Consider the following 24,226-nt stretch of genomic DNA (forward strand, 5'->3'; position numbering starts at 1 on the left):
ACTCCAACAACCAACCCCACAGTCCCAGAACATACCTGTTCTTTTCGCATTTTCTTTTTTGGTACAACCTCAGCAGATTTCTCGGACTCGGAGCGGCTTCTAACTGATCTTCTTTGCTGTTTCCTTTCTGAAGGACCTGAAAGAGAATTTTAAACCAAAATGAAAAACAAAACTTTAGCATTAGCATTGAAAGCGGGAAATTGACAAGTATAAAGTTTCAAAGGCTTGTCTGAACTTATAATTAGAAAGATAGGCTGGATTTGGGATACTTAATGGCTAAGGTAAAAGAACTCTCCACTTCTCTTGAACTGGAAAGATTCCACTCTCCAACTTCCCCCTACTTTGCCCAGGTCTCTGACAACTTGCACCCTACCACCTCCCACCCCGCCATCATAAATAAATATTTGTCCCCAAAAGTTAAATGAAATAATCGCGACATTGAGCAGAAAACAAAACTCTTTTCCGGCTCTCGCCAAAGGTTCACACTGAGCAGGAAGAGGTCGGGCTTGGCTCAGCCCCAAACTTGCTCACCTAGCTCAGCCTTGGAATTTCAATAGTTTGGCTTCATTCCATAATCTGCCAGATGATGGGCCAAAACTGGAAACTAGGGATCTTACTACATGAAACACTTCATATTCCAATATGGGTTTATACTCTCACTTCCAGGTGTAGCAAGCTCGTCATCTCGGCAACACCATATGCTTGGGGGTATGCCCTCCGCCCAATGCAAACACGCGCACAGCAGCCAACTTTCAGCGTTAGTGCAGGAGACCGGAGAGAAAATCAAGTATCTGCCTGCACTCCAGAGGAACAGCGAGTGGAGAAAATACAAGACTTTTTACATAGAATGTACACCACAGAAACAGGCCATTCAGCCCAACAGGTCCATGCCGGTGTTTATGCTCCTCCCTCCCTACTTCATCTAACGCCATCAGCATTTCCTTCTATTCCTTTCTCCCTCATGTCTTTATCTAGCTTCCCCGAAAATGCATCTATGGCAGTCGCCTCAAATACTCTTTGTGGTAGTGAGTTCCACATTCGAACCACTCTCTGGGTAAAGAAGTTTCTCCTGAATTCCCTATTGGATTTATTAGTGACTATCATATTAATGGTCCCTAGTTCTGGTCTCCCCCACAAGTGGAAACATCTTCTCTATTAAACCCTTTCATAATCTTAAAGACCTCTATCAAATCACCCCTTAGTCTTCTCTTTTCCAGAGAAAGAGCCCCAGCCTGTTGAATCTTTTCTAATAGGGATAACACCTCAGTTCTGATATCATCCCAGTAAGCGAAGGGGATAAAGACGAGCATTTACCTGATGAAAGTGGGTATGCTTCTCCATGTGCAGAGGACTGCACCTCCGCTTCACGTTTCTCACTCCGCAGGCTTAACGGTGTGATCAGTACTTCGTCAAGTTGTCTGGGCGACGGCTCTGCCTTAATACTCGTTCCCTTCTAGGAATAAAATGATTTTTATTACCCACACAAAGCCAAGACCAGCAACCATCAGCTTTGCCTCGCTCAGGCACCCCAAACCTGAAGGAAAGTCATGAGAGCGAGGGAGACAATGATTATTTTTTTTGATGGGGGAGAAATGGAAGAAGGTAAAATGTCAATTTTTCAAAAAATGATTTGGTGATAAAAATGCAAAGTTTAACTTGTATACTCAGATTGAGCAAAGACATTCCTTCCTTTCAAAGCAATCCAGACCCACTTGAGGTTTTGACAACCATCAATTTTTAAAACATTCTAGGAGTGATCAATTACAAGGAGGAGAAGTTACTTTCTTAATAGAAAGCTCCTGTTCTATGAGCAAAAATATACTGAGAACTATAAATCACTTCTATGTTCCACATCTTGTAAGTAAAATATCTATGAAGTTATTCGTGACACTGCATTACAAGAGGCCATGTAGTTGGTCACATAGGATTGGGATGGGAGAGACATCGGATACTGTAAACCTTTTAATCCAACAATCTGGTGTAATTCTGTACAATTATACCTTCTTTGAAATTTTAATTTTGCATGCTTCCAGCCGCTCTCAACCAAGCGACCTCACCCAAAATCCCAACTATTTCTCTCTCGCCCATCTGCTTTGACCCCTTTTGATTTTGAATCTTCTTCCAGCTAGGATGCATTTCTCCAGCACCATTTTCAAAGCAGCTCCGTAATCAGCTAACTGGGTGGCTGATTTTACTCAGACGATGCAGACATCATTCAGACTGAAAGAATGCCAAGTAGCGAGTCTTCTCATTTGGAAAATTCCCTCGTGAGTCGAGTACTCGTTACAAACATTCCAAATTAATAATAAAAATTCCACCTTTTTTTCTGGGAAAAAAAATGTCAAATAGGAAATAGGTTATCCCAAATGATCACTGTGTCTACAGCAGCTTTAAGCTGGGAGGAAGGGAGAAGAGAAAAAGGGAAAGGAAAACATTATTTTGAAAGAGCAAAAGCAGAGTGATAAGAGTTCTTAATTATAGTTTCTAATTTCCGTGGAAAATTTAAACTAAAATAGACACATATGCACCCTAGAGTACACTGTAAAACAACAAATTCCATTCACCAATAAGACATTTTTATGCAAACATCCCATCACTCTGGACAACTGGGACACAAGTATACACAATAAGCACAAATACATTAACAAAACACACAATCAGCAGCTCCAGGACAAGGTGGGTGCATGGCATAATATTGTGGCCAGGCATATTGTCAACATTCGCCACTTGGCCACCAATAAAGCATTTGTATGCAAATACAGATTGTAATAATTTAAAACAAGCATCAACAGTTTCGATTAATTAATTAAGAGATCAAGAATTTCTGCAAGAATTTCTGCAAGAATTTCTGCAAGAATTTCTGCAAGAATTTCTGCAATTCTGTCTTATGCTATTGTATATCATGCAAATACTGACTGGTTGCAACACATATGATTTTAGAAATTTTCACCAGGGATGTTTAATAAGTACAGAAAATGGTTTCCCAATACCACAGCTGATCAGATGCCTGCCCTCCAACAGCAGACAGATAGAAGTATGAGATTGCAGGCATCAATTTCGAGGCGGAGGAACAGACAAATACATGCCTTTTTTTAAAATCCCAGTCTCCCACACCTTCGGCAGGTGCTGGCGCATGCTGGGCATGGTTCAACAGGTACTGGTTGTACTCTGCGACCTCACCAAGTGGTCAGTTCTTTAAATGTAAGCCCAGACAGCGACAGCAGGCTACTTGACTCCAAACAGCATCAGAGCTGAGCCAATGTGTCACACTCTCTCTCACACACACATACACTTACTTTCCAGCAGGATTCTCAGGACAGTAATCACGTGACAGCAATCAGAAGTGGGATTATTCCTGGCTTCCTTTTATTTTTATTTTCCTTTTCCATTGTGGTTGTCGGCAACAATGCATTTTCCTCAAACTCAATAATCCAAGAAAATGAAATATGACATTCAGGTGAGGGGAGGTTGTGCAGTGAGTAGCTTCTAGATGGGATGCCATAGGATTGCAAACGTAGAGTGACTGGAGCACCATTACTGGGACTTCAAACAAAAGAGAAATCTAGCTACTTTACCAAAAGGTATTTCATGTAAACTGACAGTGATTGGACATATTTTATGCCCAACATGCACACACAACAATTCACCATTCATCAACAGTCTGCCAATAAATAGAGCAAGGGACAATGAGCAAAACAATGCAAACAATGAAATGGCATCTTCTTTCTTTTCCCCCTTTAAAACCATCATTTAATAATTACCCTTGCGATTTCCTTCTTAGAGACAATTAAATACTTATTAGGCAATTTCCGATTGGCATCTTTCTCCTGGATTTCAAGTACCTGATCGTTTTTTCTTACTGGCAACACCTCACAGTCAGAGCTGCCACCGTTTCTTTTCTCAGCCTGGTTCCCTTTAAGGTTGGCAAGGGAAGGCGGCAGCGATTTTCTAGCTGCGGCTGTTCTCCAAGTCATTTTGGGGGGAGGCTCTTGGACATCTGCTTGCCTTTTGCGTGCATGCTGATCTGCGTCACTGGCAGCGGGGGCTGCAAGAGCCGCCTGCTGCACCACAGTCTTGTTTCGTGGAGGACCGGATAATGTTTCCGGTCGTCTATTTCTCTTTACTTCAAGATTTAAAGATGTTGGAGTTGCATCAGCTGATGCGTCAGGCTGTTCGTCCACATAAATGAAGGTATACTGTGCTATCCTGTCCTCTCGAGTCAATTTCAATGCATCTTCTACTTGAGTTATGCCAACATCCCACTGAGGACGAATTCTTTGTGCTATGGGCTTCAGAATCTGCAAGTAAAAATTGAAAAAAGTTCATCAATTACAATACATTACGTTCATTACTATACTGAAAGTGAAAAAGGAGAAGAAACCAGTCGTGGGCTTGGAAAACCATTACGTACTGAGAATACCCTGTAGTTCACTACCTCCCAATAATTTATCATCAAGCAACTCATCGCTGCTACCCCAAGGGAGTTCCAGCTAATTCAGCAGGGTAACAACGCACTTTCAGAAGGGCAGGGGAGAGATGACACAGAAGCAACAAAGTGAGAACGTAAAAAGGGAAAAAAAACGACAAAAATGTTTAGATAAGGCACAAACTTTGCACCAAATAGTTTCGTCAAAGCTTCTGCAGTGATTCTACAACTAAGATTGTCAATCTTTAATTATACTCAGTTTGGATTCCAAAAGTATTTTCTTTTCAGAAGACAAAGGCCAGCAAGTAAGGGCTAATCCACATGTGACAGGTAATGATGTGTTTAGTGGGTCTTTGTGCTGAGTTGCTGTTTCACAACAACATACATAGACCCACTAAAAGCATCATGACATGCCAGAGATGGATTGGCTTTGAATACCCATCACCAAGGACCAAGTTAATCTCAAAGTGGAAGACTTCAGAGGGACTGAAGAAAGTGACTGTGGTAATGATAGTGAGGGCGGCCTTTACCTTCTTGTACTCAACTGAAAATATCAGTCTGCTCAGCTGTCTTTATAGAGTTCTTTTCAACCAAGCAGAGGGGACTAAATGGAAAGATCTTTAGTGGAGGGAGGGGAAACTGTGCAAACAATTCACTAAAGCAAGGCAAATGGAAACAGGAGAGCCCAGGAGGATGCACAAGGATGCTTTTCTTGTGGTAAATCTATTGAGATCAACAAATTGAAAGAATCAGTGAGCCACATAGTCTGGTCGAAAACCAAAGATTCTGTTCTGATAACATATCCGAAAGTGCGACAACTACATTTTGTTTAAATCTCCAGGGCTGCACTGCTGATGGATCATTATGGTGAATCACACGCCATGGATACCTTTTGTTTCTCTGCAGCATTGCTGGCCTGCCTGGCCGTGTCTGCTACAAGGGCGTTGTACTGCGAGCGCCCCTTGTAGGGCGCCACTCGCTTCTCGTGGATCCAGGCTCTTTCTGGCACAGTCCCAAAGAACTGCACATGGTATTCACGAGCACCTGCACAAACAGGTCAAAGGTTACAACTTTCAATCAGGCATCTTAAAGGAAAACAGACTTTGAACATCGCAGAGCTCTTTAAGATAGGTATGCACGTCTCTATATCTCAGGATAAAAGATTCCTGGACTAAAAGAAGGACAATAATCTTCAAGACATGCGTAATGCCAACACCTACACATGCTAAAAAGTTTACACTTTTTAACGAAGACACGCAACTTCCTAGTATGCACATTTCTCCACTGAAACAAGATGTTTTACCACCACAGTTATGGAAATGTGAACCACAAAATATTTATTGCACTTGCCAGTAAATATCCAGGGCACCAGATTCATGCCACGTTAGCATCTGTTGTTCCAGATTACTTTGGTTTGACAGTTCACCGCTCTGTTGAATTGGTGAAACGCAGTCTCATGATTGAAAGTGGACTAGTTATGGCTGTAATCACTTTCAATGCTGACAACACAGTTCTGAAAATTGAGTGGCTGGATGCTTAATGGTGATGTGATCACTTTTTTTTCTCCAAAACGTTATTATTTTCTTATCTCCCTTCAATTGTTATCCACATGCCAGTCACTAGCCAGGTAATCTGGTACCCAGGCCACGATAGATACTACTCCACAAATTAGCCTAAGGCTCTTTGGAGAGATGGTTTTGCTTTGCTGTGGGGACAAGGCAAAATAAGGAAGTCGGTGGGTGGTGGACTGGAGATGCAAAGCCATTCCTGGTACTCTTAACACACTGCGTTGGTCCAATATACTGCGTAACCCTGGTTTGACTATTATGAATGCAAGAACCCGTCATCGTAATGCACTTCCCTGGATTTAGATGGCACTTTGTTCAAGAACAAGTTTTTAAGAATGAGTGATTTTACCCCTCTCACACTCAGAGAGAGAGTAATTTGGCTGTTAAAAAAAGTGGGGAAAATTTTAATAACTTATGACAGTTAACAGCTTTTATTGTGTTTTTTTTTAACGTAACATTGGATCATTCTATGAAAGCAGGTTCAGACTTACTGAACATATTGCATATAAACACGCACATATCAACTTAGAATAATCAGAACAAACTTTGCACTCAATATCTTAATTATCGAGCCACATGATTAGAGGCTAAAACCGCACACTTTGAGGAGTTTTGCACACACCACCCTTCATGTAAGGAGGAATGCATGTTTGCTGAAGTTACTACAGGAACAGGTCACTGTGTATGTGATCAATAGAAGCCCAGACACATGCATGGTTTACCAAACAAAGTGACCCAGTTTGGCAGGGTGCAGGTTAGATTTCCCAGGTGGTGAGTTCCTCATCATATGTAGAACCTAAGACACAACCTAACTGGATAGGAAAAAGAAAAAAATAAATAAAGGACTCATCAATCCAGGATGCTGTCATTTGCCATTTTGGAAAATTATTTTGCTATGAAGTATTCTCAAGTGACGATTACTTAGTACAGAAACAGTGGCTTAACAGATCATTCCTGCAGCTGATTGTAATGGCACAAGATAAGAAACTGGCAGAATGCACATAGATATTTTCTTTCTTTCCCTTGCCTCCTTGGCAGTGTACAGAAGTCAATCGCCCTCAGGTTTCTCACTCAAATCTCAGTGAGTGCCCAATCCAACACTCATCTGATATCCACACATCTACTTTCCAGCGGGAACACTGGCCAGTTTCCCCCTCTCGAACCCCAGACCACTGAGGCTGATTGGAGTGCTCCAATCATTACTTCCCGCGAGATCAGCTAATAGAAATATTTTTTTTTATTTCTTATGCAAGTGTGAGATGAGAACAGGCATCATCCACAACGGATTGAATTATTATTCTTACCATCCTTTTGTTTAGATGCTGCTATTGGAATTGGGCCCAAAAAAAAATTTCATGTTAATTCATTTTAAGTACTCAAGTAAATTGAAACTTGAACAAATCTTATTTGAATAAACAATCAGAATTATGCTGTGAGCTTTCTTAAAAATGCCATCTGACTGGTTATAAATGACAGTTTGATCAATATAAAAAGGGATATTTCTATCATAACCACCGTCAGGCTGCAACAGCAAAGATTTACTTAAAACAAAGCAAATATCGATGGGCAGTATTTTGCACATCCTCAGATAAATGCCAAGCTTGGGAATAAAGGGAAAATATTTTCGATGATAGAAAAAAATCTTTTATTTGAGGGATATTTTTCTCACATAAACTGGGTACACAATTTCAAATAGTTATTGTTGAATTTGAGATTTGTATTTAGGAATTTCAAATGAGTCAAGAGCCTGACAAAAAGCCATCCTAAAATTGGCACAGAGACAGTGCAGGCAGCATCAAGCTGATAGCCTCTTCGGTCATCTTTATGAGCTATGGTGGTGAAAAGTTCCAGCTCACGGCAATTCTGATCATTAATTTTAATTTAGGACTTGGGGAGGAGGATTAATTTACCTAATATTCGGCAGTGGCCTTTGGCAATTTCTTAGGGCCAAGAAAATAGTTAGCTGAAAAGGCATAAAATTGAGGATTTTCTGCCGCACTTACCAATGCTTGGACCAGCATGATTGACATAATATAGTCACATTCTTTCAGTGGTCAATGACTGAATGAATTACAGAAAAGCGGTTTGAATTTACTGTTGACTTCTACATTTTAGGTTCAATCTTGCAAAAGACAATGTCAGGATTGATAAATTCGGTGTAAGATGTGAGGAAATTCTCCACACCAAGTCAACACATGAAATGAACTTTCAAACAGTGGTAGTGGATATAAAAACATTGGAATCATTTAAGACCCACTTAGATGCTGTGGGGGCGGGGGTGGAGGGGAAGAGAAGGGGAACTGCTGACTTCTCCAGGGTGAGCCAAATGGCTGAACTCATCCAAATCTCTCTTGGATCTCGTGGAATATGTGTGAACTTGCGTTTCTGTTTGCTTTGCCATCCATTAACAATATAGCAGGATTGTTGCATTGTCAATACAAAACTGGTACCAGAAACATGAGACATCAGTTACCACGTGACACTACAGCAAAGCTTTATGCTTCACAATAACTAATGGTTTTAGTGTAAATAAGCAATGAACTTGATCTTTTCAGGCAGTACATATTGGACAAAATGTAAACAGAGGAGAACATTTCATTCCAGAAATAGCAACAGTTTTTAGATCTCAATGTGACATACCCACAAGATTATCGGCCTGACTGGACACACTGACTAGTCCTTGCCTCAAAGCTAGCAACAGCTGTGTGGGTAGCTTCAAGGAGGAGCCTGGCTTCTCAAGGGAAATCTCATGATTGCCAATGATTCTCGTGGGACAGTCTTACCTCTTGTGCTGATCTTGGTATGAACCTGGAGCAATGGATCGCAGGACACCATGCAGGGCCACCAGGGATAAGTACCAACCTTTGCCCAAACCAAATCTCCAATCTGGTGATATGTTGAAACGACAATCTGGTTTCCAGAGACTGGTAACCGATGGACCTGGAAGACACATGGTGGGCGACATTCTCATTAAACAAGATATTACCATGTCAAATGGCTTTGGCATGAGTCAATGCTTCAGGCAGTTAACCACAAGAATTTTTTAGAACCTGGGCAGAAAACAAAAACATTTTAATATAAGGAGAAGCAGACTTTACGTTAGATCTGTTCATGGCCGATTTGTAAAAATAAAATGCAAATATATTCACAATGTATCAAATACATCCATTTAGCATCCATTATATAAGCATAAAGTACCAGAAATACACAGCGATAGCATAGTTGCTTGAAGGTTGGACAGCTCCAGGGGAGCTCTCAAGCTGATCTGAAGTCATGGCCCCAACTGGTTCTAACAGAGCCACAGACATCGTGAGAGCTGCCCAATAGGAAAGGAAACTCCATTCAAGAATCTAAATCCCTGCAAGAAAATAGAATTTCTATCAAAAAAAAATCCCCCTGGCTGTGATCACTGCAAGAAGGGAGAGAACGAGAACAGGTGAGAGAGCAAGATGGAGAACACAAGTGCAGGCTGCATAAAGGGAACTCACCAGGAAAAGTACAAATCGAAAAGAGGAGGAGAGGAAAGGAGGCCGAGAAAAAGGAGCAAGAAAAAAAGAGGAAATCTTCAAAAGGATCAGCTGATTGCATACATGAGAAAGAATCCTAAACTGTGGAGCTCTTCCCATAATGGTTATTCGGTGCTCTTTTTGCAGTTTCAAACACTCATGCATAACTTGAGCAAGGCAATAGTATAGTGTTTAGTGAAAAAATTAAACCAATCACTACTGAAATGCTCAGCTGTTTCTTGTTGAGCTCATGCCTCCATGTCCAGTTCACTGCCATAAACAGATGCCCTGTCTGCTCAGATTCCTCAGCTGGTAACGTCTTCAACTGTCCTGGCTGAAATCAGAACTTGGCAACCTGAGAAGTTACTTTTGCTGCAAAGATTAAGAGGTATCAGAATGCTGTACAGATCATGGAGGATCCCTCTGCCATGACTGGATCCCATACTTTGGATCGCAATGATTCCTCGATACACAGAGAACAACGCTAACTTTTTGTCTGTAGAGGAACAAAGTTCTCACTGCCAAAATCAATGACCTAGATAACCGGCTCATCATATTAGTCTACACACCAATGGGATCCAGAAGGTTGGTGAAAGCATCATCATGGTCCCACATACTCAGCAGCTTTTTTTAATTCATTCATGGGATGTGGGTGTCACTGGCAAGGCCAGCATTTATTGCCCATCCCCAATTGCCCTTGAGAAGGTGGTGGTGAGCCGCCTTCTTGAACCACTGCAGTCCGTGTGGTGAAGGTTCTCCCACAGTGCTGTTAGGTAGGGAGTTCCAGGATTTTGACCCAGTGACAATGAAGGAACAGCGATATATTTCCAAGTCGGGATGGTGTGTGACTTGGAGGGGAACGTGCAGGTGGTGTTGTTCCCATGTGCCTGCTGCCCTTGTCCTTCTAGGTGGCAGAGGTCACTGGTTTGGGAGGGGCTGTCAAAGAAGCCTTGGCGAGTTGCTGCAGAGCATTCTGTAGATGGTACACACTGCAGCCACGGTGTGCCGGTGATAAAGGGGGTGAATGTTTAGGGTGGTGGATGGGGTGCCAAACAAGCGGGCTGCTTTGTCCTGGATGGTGTCGAGCTTCTTGAGTGTTGTTGGAGCTGCACTCATCCAGGCAAGTGGAGAGTATTCCATCACACTCCTGACTTGTGCCTTGTAGATGGTGGAAAGACTTTGGGGAGTCAGGAGGTGAGTCACTCGCTGCAGAATACCCAGCCTCTGATCTGCTCTTGTAGCCACAGTATTTATGTGGCTGGTCCAGTTAAGTTTCTGGTCAATGGTGACCACCAGGATGTTGACGGTGGGGGATTCAGCGATTTAGCCATTGAATGTCATGGGGAGGTGGTTAGACTCTCTCTTGTTGGAGATGGTTATTTCCTTGCTCCAAGAAGATGTTTTTAATCTGACAAGGCACAACTATCTGATAAGAGCACATTACACTCCACTCTGTGGACTATGGATTGCTCTTGGGCAATCATACGGATAGTTACCTACCACCAAGCAGAAGAGGAGATTCCGAAATAAGCTTGTTTAACTTGGCTCTCCTGGGAATGTAAATGCATCTCCATTTATGCAGTGTTGCCCCCCCCCCCAACCAACTCAGCAGAGTATGGGAACTTGATGAGATCAAATGAGACCTTACATGCGAAGAGCCTACATTACACCACCCCCTGGCTCTATATCGAGCATCTGGATGCACCCTCCCTACTCCGTCTAAATTTTACAAATCATTTCTTCATCAAGCGAGGCCTCCTCCCTCCTGCAGTCTCACTCTCAGTGACATCTGCTGCTGATATTTGCAGCTTGGAGAAACCCCACATGTGCACAGCAGTGTGCGCCGACATCCTAACTCACCATCCCCGGCTGCAAAGAACCACCCAGGAACTCTGTGGGAGGAAGACTCCAACAGGGAAAAGGGAAGCAAGCATGCTCCCCCTATCAGTTCCTTGGAGAATTCCAAGCTAAGTGTGTTTGGGTTGAAGATATTTATCTATCCTGACGTTTGACGGCTGCCAGGTGAGGCAGGTCCTTTATTACATAGAATCATGTCTAATGCAGCTGTGCCACTGATTTTTAAAAAATCATTGTTTTGAAGACTAGCTGAATTAAGATGGCTGTTCTTTATGGAGTGTGCATTATGGTTATATGAGCATACTGGTTTGTTCTTAATATCTTAAGATACCAAAAGTCCAAAGATAAAGTTTTATTAATAGAAGAAAATCTACTTAGTGTTTGTAAATTTACCTTCAGGCCTTAGTTCTCCCAAGTCTCGGGTATCAAATAGTTTTCTAACATGCCCTTATGCGCCTATCTATTGTCTCCAATTTGGAGGTACTCCTGAGGTATTAGGACAGGTGATGGCATTGGAGGGGGAATTAAAAAGGTCTTGACGTGATGATCATTTCTTTGTCTTCCTTTGTAGGATTATGCTCATTTATCTAAGTGTCATGACATTCATCTCATCACAGTTTGTGGGATCTTGCTGTGCGTAAATTAGCTGCCGCCTTGTCCGTGATTATAACAGTAACAATTTTTTAAAAAGTACTGCATTGGCTGTGAAACACTTTGGGATGTCCCAAGATTGTGAAATGTGCTTTATAAATACAAGTGTTTTCTTTCTTTACCTGGATCATTTTTGATGATGCTTGTTCGATTATTGTTACGGGCAGGACTCTTTCTCTAAATGTTGCTCATACTTGAGGCTATGGTTATATTTCTACAGATCACGATAATAGATAGAAGAGGAAAGCATGAAATGGGCTATTGCTTGTCCCAGGTGAAAGTTTTTCCTTTGGGAGGTGTGGCTGTTCCTTGAGTTAACACTTCATTTTTCCAGAGTGTCATGCATTAGGAACATAGGAACAGGAGTAGGCCATTCAGCCCCTCGTGCCTGCTCCGCCATTTCATAAGATCATGGCTGATCTGTGATCTCACTCCATAGACCCGCCTTTGGCTCATATCCCTTAATACCTTTGGCTGCCAAAAAGCTATCTATCTCAGATTTAAATTTAGCAATTGAGCTAGTATCAATTGAGCTAGTATCAATTGCAGTTTGCGGAAGAGAGTTCCAAACTTCTACCACCCTTTGTGTGCAGAAGTGTTTTCTAATCTCACTCCTGAAAGGTCTGGCTCTAATTTTTAGACTGTGCCCCCTACTCCTAGAATCCCCAACCAGTGGAAATAGTTTCTCTCTATCCACCCTATCAGTTCCCCTTAATATCTTATAAACTTCGATCAGATCACCCCTTAACCTTCGAAACTCGAGAGAATACAACCCCAATTTGTGTAATCTCTCGTTGTAACTTAACCCTTGAAGTCCGGGTATCATTCTAGTAAACCTACGCTGCACTCCCTCCAAGGCCAATATGTCCTTCCGAAGGTGCGGTGCCCAGAACTGCTCACAGTACTCCAGGTGCAGTCTAACCAGGGTTTGTATAGCTGCAGCGTAACTTCTGCCCCCTTGGACACCAGTCCTCGATATTCAGGCCAGCATTCCATTAGCCTTATTGATTATTTTCTGCACCTGTTCATGACACTTCAATGATCTATGTACCTGTACCCCTCAGTCCCTTTGGACATCCACTGTTGTTAACTTTTTACCATTTAGAAAGTACCCTGTTCTATCCTTTTTTGATCCAAAATGGATGACCTCACATTTGTCTGCATTGAATTCCATTTGCCACAGTTTTGCCCATTCACCTAATCTATCAATATCGCTTTGTAATTTTATGTTTTCATCTACACTGCTTACAATGCCACCAATCTTTGTGTCATCGGCAAGCTTAGGTATGAGACTTTCTATGCCTTCATCTAAGTCGTTAATTAATATTGTGAATAATTGAGGCCCCAAGACACAGCCTGCCAACTTGAGTACCTACCCATTATCCCTACTCTCTGTCGCCTTTCGCTCAGCCAACTTCCTAACCAAGTCCGTACTTTTCCCTCGATTCCATGGGATTCTATCTTAGCTAACAGTCTCTCATGTGGGACCTTATCAAATGCCTTCTGGAAGTCCATATAAATAACATCCATTGTCATTCCCCTGTCCAATACTTTAGTCACCTCTTCAAAAAATTCAATCAGGTTTGTCAGGCACGACCTACCTTTGACAAATCCATGCTGGCTCTCTCTGATTAACTGAAAATTCTCGAGGTGTTCAGTCACCCTATCCTTAATTATAGACTCCAGCATTTTCCCCACAACAGATGTTCGGCGAACTGGTCTATAATTCCCTGGTTTCCCTCTCTCTCCTTTCTTAAAAAGCAGAGTGACATGTGCAATTTTCCAATCTAGACGGAAGATTCCTGAATCTAGAGAACTTTGAAAGATTATAGTTAGGGCATCTGCAATGTGCTCACCCACTTCCTTTAAAACCTTGGGATGGAAACCATCTGGTCCTGGGGATTTGTCACTCTTTAGTGCTATTATTTTCTTTATTACTGTTGCTTTACTTATGTTAATTTTATCGAGTCCCTGTCCCCGGTTCAATATTAGTTTTCTTGGGATTTCCGGCATGCTATCCTCTTTTTCTACTGTAAATACTGACGCAAAGTAATTGTTCAACATGTCCGCCATTTCCCCATTGTCAACGACAATATCCCCACTTTCACTTTTTAAGGGGCCAACACTGCTCCTGATCATCCTCTTTTTTCCTAATGTAACTATAAAAGTTCTTCGTATTGGTTTTGATATCCCTTGCAAGTTTGTTTTCATACTCTCTTTTTGTAGCTATTACTATCTGTTTTGTGACCCTTCATTGATCTTTGTATCTTTCCCATTCGCCAGGATCTGTGCCATTTTTTGCATGCCCTTTCCTTATGTCTTATACTGTCCCTTACCTCTTTAGATGTCCATGGCTGTTTTTTTTGGCAAGTAGAGTTCTTGCCCCTCAGGGGTATAAACCGATTCTGTATCACGTTAAATGTTTCTTTAAACATTTCCCACCGATCATCAGTCGTTTTACCCAGTTTACTGTGGACAGTCTCTGTCTCATCCCATTGAAGTTGGCCTTACCCAAGTCTGGAATCTTAGCAGCTGATTCACTTTTTTCCCTTTCAAACATTACATTGAACTTGATCATGTTATGATCACAATTGGACAGATGTTCACGCACAGTTAAGCTGTTAACTAAATCTGGTTCATTAATCATTACTAAATCTAGTATGGCTTGCCCCCTTGTTGCCTCTAGGACATACTGCTGTAGAAAACTATCCGGGACACACTCAAGAAATTCACTACCTTTCTGACAGTTGCTAGTCTGCTTTTCCCAATCTATGTGAAGGTTAAAGTCCCCCCATTAAGACCACTATGCCTTTGTTACACGCTTGTCTAATCTCTGCATTAATACAATCTAGCACTTCAGAGCTGCTGCCAGGGGTCTGATACACAACCTCACTATAGTCTTAGATCCTTTCCTATTTCTCAATTCAATCCATAAGGTCTCTGTTGGCTGCTTACCTCTCGTTATATCCTCCTTAATCAATGAAGTGATTTCATCTCTAATCACCAAGGCTACTCCTCCCCCTCTTCCATTTTCCCTATCTCTCCTATAGACCTTACAACCCGGTATATTTAGTTCCCAATCCTGACATCCTGCAGCCATGTCTCAGTGATAGCTGTCATGTCATACCCTCCAATTGAATTTGAACCTGTAGTTCATTTCATTTATTCCTTATACTCCGTGCATTTGCATATACAACTCTTAGTTGGGCCACACGCCCTAGCCTGACCTTCAGCTTTGATGCTGGGTTAATCGCCTTACGCCTTCTAGCTTTCACTTTATCTGTCGTGTCTAAAGTACACTGTCTTTCTGCTGCTCTACGCTTTTCCCTTTCACTTGTTCTTGAACAATTGTTTGTACTATTTGTATTGTAAATTTCCCCTGGGTCTTCCCCTCTCTTGCTGCTCTCAACTTTTCCCCTTCCAATTGAATCCCCTATCACTATAGCCCTGCCACTCTTCTTCCACCCCTCCTGTGCAGCAGAGCCACCCGTGGTGCCTTGAACTTGCATTCATGTTATTTTAATGAATCTGCAGGGAATCAATTTACCAGTCAAAATGACAAAAGTTACTTGCCTTTCTCCACCAGTGGATGGGGGGGGCAGATACTGTGGCAAAGCCTGAAAACCTCTTTCTCTGCTTCTCATTTCTTTCTCAAGAAGTAGGGAGTTGCCACATTGTTTGAGGGACTCCTATTGTTGGACAAATACATTCTAATTTCCATCTGTTTGGCCAGTTGGCCCATTGTTTTATTAAACATTGATGCCCATGAAATCCTCCAACTTTTAATTCTGGCCCTTTTCTCTTCCTCACTCCACAGTAGCGTCCTACAAGTATCGATGGAAGAATTCAATGGTGTTCTTAATGCATGGATGGATAAGCTACCATCCAACTTTGCTTCCCTCCCTCATGTGCCATAGATCCAAAAACCTATCGCTGGTAGATAGAATCAGTGTTTTGCAGCATAGAAGGCAGCCATTTGGCCCATCACGCCTGTGTCAGCTCTCCGCAAGAACTGCCCGCTCTACTTTCCAGGCTAGGAGAAATTACAAGCAAGGAGTCCAGGGCCGGAGAAAGCAAATAGACAGGAAGGGGCAACACTCCCCCATCTGAATATAAACTGCTCTCATGATCCCAATACTGGGTTCATTAGAACAGTTACAGCAGTAATACTTGGGGAAAATAAATTGCTGCAGCGAGAGTCTGGCAGAGATTTCGCAGCGGTGGCCATGAGCTGCAGGGAGCAGAGGCAGCCAGACCTAGCACTCCAGGTGTCGGGTCAAGCACAGGATTAACCAAGGGTGCATGATGGGGTGTACAGAAAGAGGAGACACAAACGCAGAAGGGAACAGCCTTGTCAGATGCGTGCCTCTGAATTCTTTTTCTGTTATAATGAAATTGATCTCTGATTACATGGTCCTGAGATCAGATCGTTTGAATGGACACTGGCTTGTTTCTGGAATCTCACGGATCGATGGAATAATAATAATTATAATAATTGATTAAGTAACTCATTCCTACTTTTGCTGGCTGTGGTACAATCACAAGGTCGATATGATGCTTCTCAATTAATCTTCTTGACATTACTTTATTCAACAATTCTTACCATTGGTCCCTTACTTAGAAAGCAAGTGTGTTTTTGAGACAAACTCTTCAGTTTCCTTGCACGTCTCACTGATAGAGAAGAGTCTGCACCGCACTTGTAAACACTCCAAGTACATTAAAGAATTTTGCTTGCTCATCACTAGCCACTTCCTCTTGCCACAATATTTCAACATCAATTATGAGAGACAACTGAACTTCTGTCAAGATTTTTACGTACAATCGGAATTCAGATCTGAGCAAGAACGTCAGGGTGCCACACAGGAAGCACAAACAGTTTGATAAGTAGCCAGATGATGGACCAAAACCCTGTACGTCAAGTAACTCGCTGTAAAATCAGGAATCCAGAGGCCCAGGCCAACACAAGCTCTGCATTTCAACATCCCACCATGGATCCTTCTCCTCTCCCCCAGTCATTACTGCTCTTGAACAGGTGACTGAGGCACATGACGACAGCTTTATTTGCTTTGCTTTTAACCAAGTGGTGCTTTACCATAGCTCCTTTGTCAGCCTGACCCAACCCAGGGGCTCAGGAACTCGTATTCCACCACTACACTGCATATCATCAAGCTGTGCTACGTCATCAGCTCCCACAACAGGAAAGGGTTGTACAACTGTAACAATACCCATAATTGCACAGCTTATTTCTGAGAAATCTTACACATCAGTTCATTTTACTCAAGGTCTTCTTTACTAAGATGCAGGCAGGATATAAACAAGTACAAAGCCTAAATTCAACAAAAGACACAGTCTGTGAAACACCTCTTCATTTCTATATTAATCTCTTTAGCAGAAACTGGCATAAGTTTTGCATCAAATTGTTATAGCAAAATGCTAATGACAGCATTTAACCAAGGTCAAGCAACAGAGCTATTTTCTATGTATTATTAGTTATACATGGAAAATATCCCAGGAGTGTTTTTGGAAGGGGAAAACACAATACCAATGACCCAGTCTAAAAACCAAACAGCCTGAAGTGCACAAGGCCAGGCCTGTTTGTGGTGTGGGCTCTGCAACGATTCCACTGTTTCACATTGCAATTGTGAGAAACTTGCATGAGGACCAATGGAAAAGGAGCTGTACAGACATGAATCTAAATAGCTCTATTACAATGCACACGCAGAAGATGTGCAGTCATTACCTGATCAGAACAAAAAATATTCAACTCGTTAAAGCATCTCTCAACCCAAAATTAACCGGTTCTTTATGAACTGAAGACTCAGTACAAAATACCTTCCATGTACGCATCACTTGGGAAGTAAATAACTTACTTCAGTGAATGAACTGCAAGGTATAAAGTCAGCATTATTTCCTTGTTTAACTAGTGGTGACATGACAGTGGTTGAACCTGTGCTCCGATTTAATTGTGATCTCAATTGTGCACAAACATTTTTGATTTTGGTTGTATAATAGAACAATGCATTAAACAAACAAAACCTCTCAATGTATGCCCCATCAGCAAGGAAAAGGGAGAAAGAACTGCATCCTTATGGGGCACAGCAAACAAATACAGCCTGCCCTCGCTAGACCATCACTTTTGCCCCATCGAGGTCTTTGGATCAACACGATCTGGTCTGCAGAGTGACGGTTTGTTGAGCACTGGCCTACCTGCTCACCAGAAAAGTTCAGTCCTGAAAATATTTTAGAACACAGCTCGTTCAAAAACACCAGAGTCAGCACAATTCCACACTCATTTCTAACTCCGAAAGTGATTATCAGGGCACCTCAAAACTCAAAGAAAACAACACTGTGCAGAAACAAAACGCATAGTAGCTGCTCATTTTACATTGTGTGCTCCCAGTGTGACTTCACTTGCTCTACTGTCATTCATACAGAGGACCGGAATTGTTTATTATCTTGTAAACCTAACACCCCATTACTCAACCCTGTTCATGAACTCTTGTTTGTTTCTTCAGAGCTTCCGAATGTCTGGCATGAAAAGCCATCATTACTATCCATGCCATTGTACATGGACCAGACTAGCAAACTAAATCATGCCGGTCTTGCGCTGATAGAAACAAAATGAAGATGAAACAGTGATTTAGACTACAGTGATCCATCATGTGGCAAAAAGGAACACAAATAGTATAATCACTAACAAAATAACATGGGGACCAAGAGGCCGCATTCAGAGGTGTAATGCCACCAGATTTAAAATGTTATTTCAGCAAAAAAATACTTGGTACCTCCAAAAACAGAAAATGCTAGAAATCCACAGCAGGTTGATCAGTACAGCTACAACACTGGCATCTACCCAACAATGTGGAAAATTGCCCGGGTATGTCCTGTCCACAAAAAGCAGGACAAATCCAATCCGGCCAATTACCGCCCTATCAGTCTACTCTCAATCATCAGCAAAGTGATGGAAGGTGTCGTCAACAGTGCTATCAAGCGGCACTTACTCACCAATAACCTGCTCAGTTTGGGTTCCGCCAGGACCACTCAGTACCAGACCTCATTACAGCCTTGGTCCAAACATGGACAAAAGAGCTGAATTCCAGAAGTGAGGTGAGAGTGACTGCCCTTGACATCAATGTTGTGGAGATGCCGGTGATGGACTGGTCAAATGCCACACTTGGTCAAATGCTGCCTTGATGACATCAAGGCAGCATTTGACCAAGTGTGGCACCAAGGAGCCCTAGTAAAATTGAAGTCAATGGGAATCAGGGGGAAAACTCTCCAGTGGATGGAGTCATACCTAGCAAAGGAAGATGGTAGTGGTTGTTGGAGGCCAATCATCTCAGCCCCAGGACAATGCTGCAGGAGTTCCTCAGGGCAGTGTCCTCGGCCCAACCAACTTCAGCTGCTTCATCAATGACCTTCCCTCCATCATAAGGACAGAAATGGGGATGTTCGCTGATGACTGCACAGTGTTCAGTTCCATTCGCAACCCCTCAAATAATGAAGCAGTCCGAGCCCGCATGCAGCAAGACCTGGACAACATCCAGGCTTGGGCTCATAAGTGGCAAGTAACATTCGCGCCAGATAAGTGCCAGGCAATGACCATCTCCAACGAGAGAGTCTAACCACCTCCCCTTGACATTCAACGGCATTACCATTGCCAAATCCCCCACCATCAACATCCTGAGGGTCACCATTGACCAGAAACTGGACCAGCCATATAAATACTGTGGCTATGAGAGCAGGTCAGAGGCTGGGTATTCTGCGGCGAGTGACTCACCTCCTGACTCCCCAAAGCCTTTTCACCATCCACAAGACACAAGTCAGGAGTGTGATGGAATACTCTCCACTTGCTTGGATGAGTGCAGCTCCAACAACACTCAAGAAGCTCGACACCATCCAAGATAAAGCAGCCCGCTTGATTGGCACCCCATCCACCACCCGAAACATTCACTCCCTTCACCACCGGCGCACTGTGGCTGCAGTGTGTACCATCCACAGGATGCACTGCAGCAACTCGCCAAGGCTTTTTCGACAGCACCTCCCAAACCCGCGACCTCTACCACCTAGAAGGACAAGAGCAGCAGGCACATGGGAACACCACCACCTGCACGTTCCCCTCCAAGTCACACACCATCCCGACTTGGAAATATATCGCCATTCCTTCATTGTCGCTGGGTCAAAATCCTGGAACTCCCTTCCTAACAGCACTGTGGGAGAACCGTCACCACACGGACTGCAGCGGTTCAAGAAGGCGGCTCACCACCACCTTCTCGAGGGCAATTAGGGATGGGCAATAAATGCTGGCCTCGCCAGCGACGCCCACATCCTGTGAACGAATAAAAAAAAGTATCTTAAAGAGAAAGATCAATGTTTCAAATGTAATTCCACAACAGAACTGGTAACGATGTAGATATAAAATCATTGACAGTAGCTCTGATGATGGCAAAACTCAGATCAGCTGACTCTGCCAGACCTGGGCTCTAACCTTTAAGGCTAATACTGAATATATGAACTCTCCTGTGGATAGTGATCAAGCTACTGTTCATTTCTCACACTTGGCAGTTTTTATTTTGCATTTCTAGTATGTGTGTTTTTCTCTTTTATCTTTGTACCATTAAATTTTGCTATCGAGTGGTTTCAGCTTCCTTCATTGGACACAATCAGACAACAAGACAAGACATCTTGCCCAGTAATGGTGCTCAGTTTATATTGATCACATAAATCATCAACAGTCCTGGACTGCAACCTCCTTTCTGCCCTCTTCTCCTGAAAGTGGCAACTCATTCTGAAGTGTGGTTCCACAGGTGCAAGCATTTCTCTGATACATCACCAAAGTGAGCATTCTTCACCTGCAAGCCTGGACAGTAGTTTTAAGCAGAGTATTTTACTGAAAGGGAAGGTATCCCAGACAGGCCCAGTCCAATGCTATCCTCAATGAACAACCATGTACATGTGTACTTTGCAGCAGAGGTCACTGGACAGCCACCTGGAATGGAAACCGGTCAAATTTCCACTCGTGAGCTCTGAGGTAGTGAGGCTATTTTTAGCACCCTTGGCAAAACTCAGATCAGCTAACTCTGCCAGACCTGGGCTCTAACCTGCAAGGCTAATATATTTTCCTCCACGAGTATAAAGGAGGGTCTTTGCAAGTGCATCTTTTTTTCCTGAAATTTGCAAACAGATGAAGGTGTTCTCCACACCTCCTCCACAAGTTAACAAAATCAGCTGAGCAAATATTTGTAAGATTCCTTATTTTATTTCTTTCCCCATCACACTTCCTCACATGGATATCACATGCAGAATGTATGACTCTGTTATTGAAAGAGTCAATTTCACACCTTCTGTCCTACTCATAGTACAAACAATACAAGCTCAGATAGGTGACCTGCAATAATAGGGGCTTCAAACACTCCCAAAGACCAAGAGACTGCAGTCGAAACCCAACATAAAAGTGCCCATCGCTGTCACCTGTCAACCTGACCTACCAAGAGCAAGTGAAAAACATCCTTTTCATGCCATGTTAATACAACCATTCTTGAAACAAAGAACCAAAATTCATAGAGCTGTTTGAAAGGCTTTTGTAAAACAAAGCAGAACTATATCTCCGAGGAGTGTTAACGCTACCAAAATGCGATTATAGTTACACTAATATATATGAATTTATCCTTATTTTATACATCACTAATTAGATCAGGATATTTAAATCATCGTTATTAAACTGTTGGCTGCAAAAGATCATTTGACAGATAGACTTTCCTTGATTCTGTGCCCTATTTTTAGAAGCTCTGTTGTTCTGTGTTCCTCCACGCACTTTTTCTTGTCATTTAACACAATTCCCCAGTCGATTAAGAATGGGTAAGCAATTTACTTATTTCTAGTATGTTGCATGACCTAGGTATCCTCCAGTAATTGGGCTGCCCAATGATTTCACTGACCACCTCCACATAGCTCAATGATGTTGCTGGTCAGGACTCCTTTGAGTGCAACACTACAGTTAGATTACAATAATCCATATTCAACCAGATAACACCCCTCCACTGCACACTGGCCATAAACCTGGGAAGGCTGTTCTTTTACCCCCACCAACTGGCAGAGATACTAACGAGGGCATGTCCTGCTACACTTTGGATGTTGCGCATTGGTAGGTAAACGTCAGACTGTCCACTTGTTTTGTGGTTCTCCCATCACAACAATGGAGGAAAACTGTCTGTACCTTAGAGGGTTAAGGCAGTTCTAGTGTGAGCCATACATGGAATATCTTGCTCTACAGTTGGGTTTGGTCCTCATGTGTGAAAACGACTTTTTCCCATAGGTTCCTTCAAATAAAGGAAACATTCAGATGGCATTTCATTTTTGAAACAGGAAGGAAAAAACTTCCAGCCTACAGTTTGATACAGCCCCAGGAGACTACATGCAAATACATGCATTAACGAATACAAAAACACACGAATTAAGGGAAAACAGAATTTCTGCGAGGATGAGGACATCGGTAGAAAGCACAGAAGTGCACCACATAAACATTGTTGCTCCCAGTTGCACAACTTTCCTCCAACTAAAACCCTAACAAGAACTGGGTAACACTGTGCAGGGTACTGGTGAGACCACACCTGGAGTACTGCGTACAATTCTGGTGCCCTTATTTAAGGAAGGACATACCTGCATTGGAGGCAGATCAGAGAAGATTCACTAGGTTGATTCCAGTTATGGAAGGGTTGTCTTATGAGGAAAGATTGAACAGGTTGGGTCTATACTCACTGGAGTTTAGAAGAATGAGAGGAGATCTTATTGAAACATACAAGATCCTGAGGGGACTCGATAGGGTAGATGCCGAGAGGATGTTACCCCTCATGGGGGAATCTAAAACTCAGGGGCACAGTCTCAGAATAAGGGGTCGCCCGTTTAAGATGGAAATGAGGAGGAATTTCTTCTCCCAGAGGGTCGTGAATCTTTGGAATTCTTTACCCCAAAAAGCTGTGCAGGCTGAGTCAGTGAATACATTCAAGGCTGAGTTGGACAAATTTTTGATCAGCAAGGGAATCAAAGGATATGGGGAAAAGGCAGGAAAGTGGAGTTGAGGTAAAAATCAGATTAGCCATGATCTCATTGAATGGCGGAGCAGGCTCGAGGGGCCGAATGACCTACTCCTGCTCCTATCTCTTATGGTCATATGGTTCTTTCGCCTCTGGGATGCTGGTTCAAATCCATTCCAGACCAATGCGATTGAAGTCTCCTTTCTCTGCTAGCCTTAAAAATCCTATGTCAAATGGGTTTGGTAATCTCGATCCAGTTCCTCATGGACAAGAGCCCCAGGTACAAAACTGCTCCCAATTTGGCAATAAACAGCTAATCTTATTCGGAGCTCTCTGGATGGCTGTTGTGGGAAACGGAAAATGGTGCACTGGAGGATGCTCTTCTGAAATTGTCCTCTGGTATATTATTGTGCACATTAGACAGAGCTTCATGCTCAATCTAACTGTGCTATATATGATCAGTGAATGCTTGATGCTGACTCTGGATACCCAAAATGGTTGTGTTCTATTTCCCAAACCTGATATCCTTCACCTTGAGGAGCACTAAATTTACCAAAAGAATTTGCAGATTCTAGTTTTAAATCCTCCTTTTATTTCAGTTTTCTGCTCCTCTTTCCTGAAGCTGCTGACTTTTACTGGGGTACGGTTTCATGGGCACTAATGACACCCCTGACAAGTCTTCACCTGCAAGATCAGACAGTAAACGTCAGCCAGCCACTGGACCATGGAGGACATCAAAACTGAAACTGATTGCCAACAGTGTGGCTGATTCTTTTCCCTCTCTATCCTAGTGCTGTTAATTGTCATACCTTAACTGCTGTCCCAGCCAAGATCAGCTAACTAGGCACAGACCAGGAATAAAACCTGGGACCTTGCAGTCTGTGCATGCCAGTGCTTCAACAGGCAGTGCCTTTTTCGGATAGTTGATCAGAAAGCTTGAAAAGAAAAATTCTAAGATAATACTCCCACATACAAGTCAGACATCTTCCATAGAAACCCTAGGTTTAAAATCAGCATTCGTCCAGTCAGAATGGCATTAGCAGTCCCTGTCGTGTTCTCCTTTTTCCATTAATTGTGACTTTTGTTTTGCCAACTGATTTGATTTTCTCGCCTTTAACCTTTGTTGTCTTCATCCACAGACCCGAGGTCCTGGGACAAAAGAACAAACTGCTCAGCCAATCCCTG

At 42.6% G+C, this 24,226-nt stretch overlaps 1 protein-coding gene across 4 annotated transcripts in view; it reads right to left on the bottom strand.

Annotated features, from left to right (window-relative positions):
• Positions 1 to 24,226, bottom strand: part of nsd3 (nuclear receptor binding SET domain protein 3) — a 73,435-nt gene that overhangs the window by 34,945 nt on the left and 14,264 nt on the right. For 3 of the 4 annotated variants that reach the window (XM_068001182.1, XM_068001179.1, XM_068001180.1), the window contains exons 3-7: positions 8,778 to 8,934; positions 5,316 to 5,470; positions 3,762 to 4,298; positions 1,315 to 1,453; positions 36 to 136 (exon numbers count right to left, since the gene is read on the bottom strand). In XM_068001182.1, the coding sequence (XP_067857283.1) occupies positions 36 to 136; positions 1,315 to 1,453; positions 3,762 to 4,298; positions 5,316 to 5,470; positions 8,778 to 8,934 (1,089 nt within the window). The remainder of the gene's footprint in view (positions 1 to 35; positions 137 to 1,314; positions 1,454 to 3,761; positions 4,299 to 5,315; positions 5,471 to 8,777; positions 8,935 to 24,226) is intronic. The other variant, XM_068001181.1, reaches the window with a different exon arrangement.

The sequence above is a fragment of the Heptranchias perlo genome, chromosome 20, assembly GCF_035084215.1.
Source record: "Heptranchias perlo isolate sHepPer1 chromosome 20, sHepPer1.hap1, whole genome shotgun sequence".
In the NCBI taxonomy this organism is placed as follows: domain Eukaryota; kingdom Metazoa; phylum Chordata; class Chondrichthyes; order Hexanchiformes; family Hexanchidae; genus Heptranchias; species Heptranchias perlo.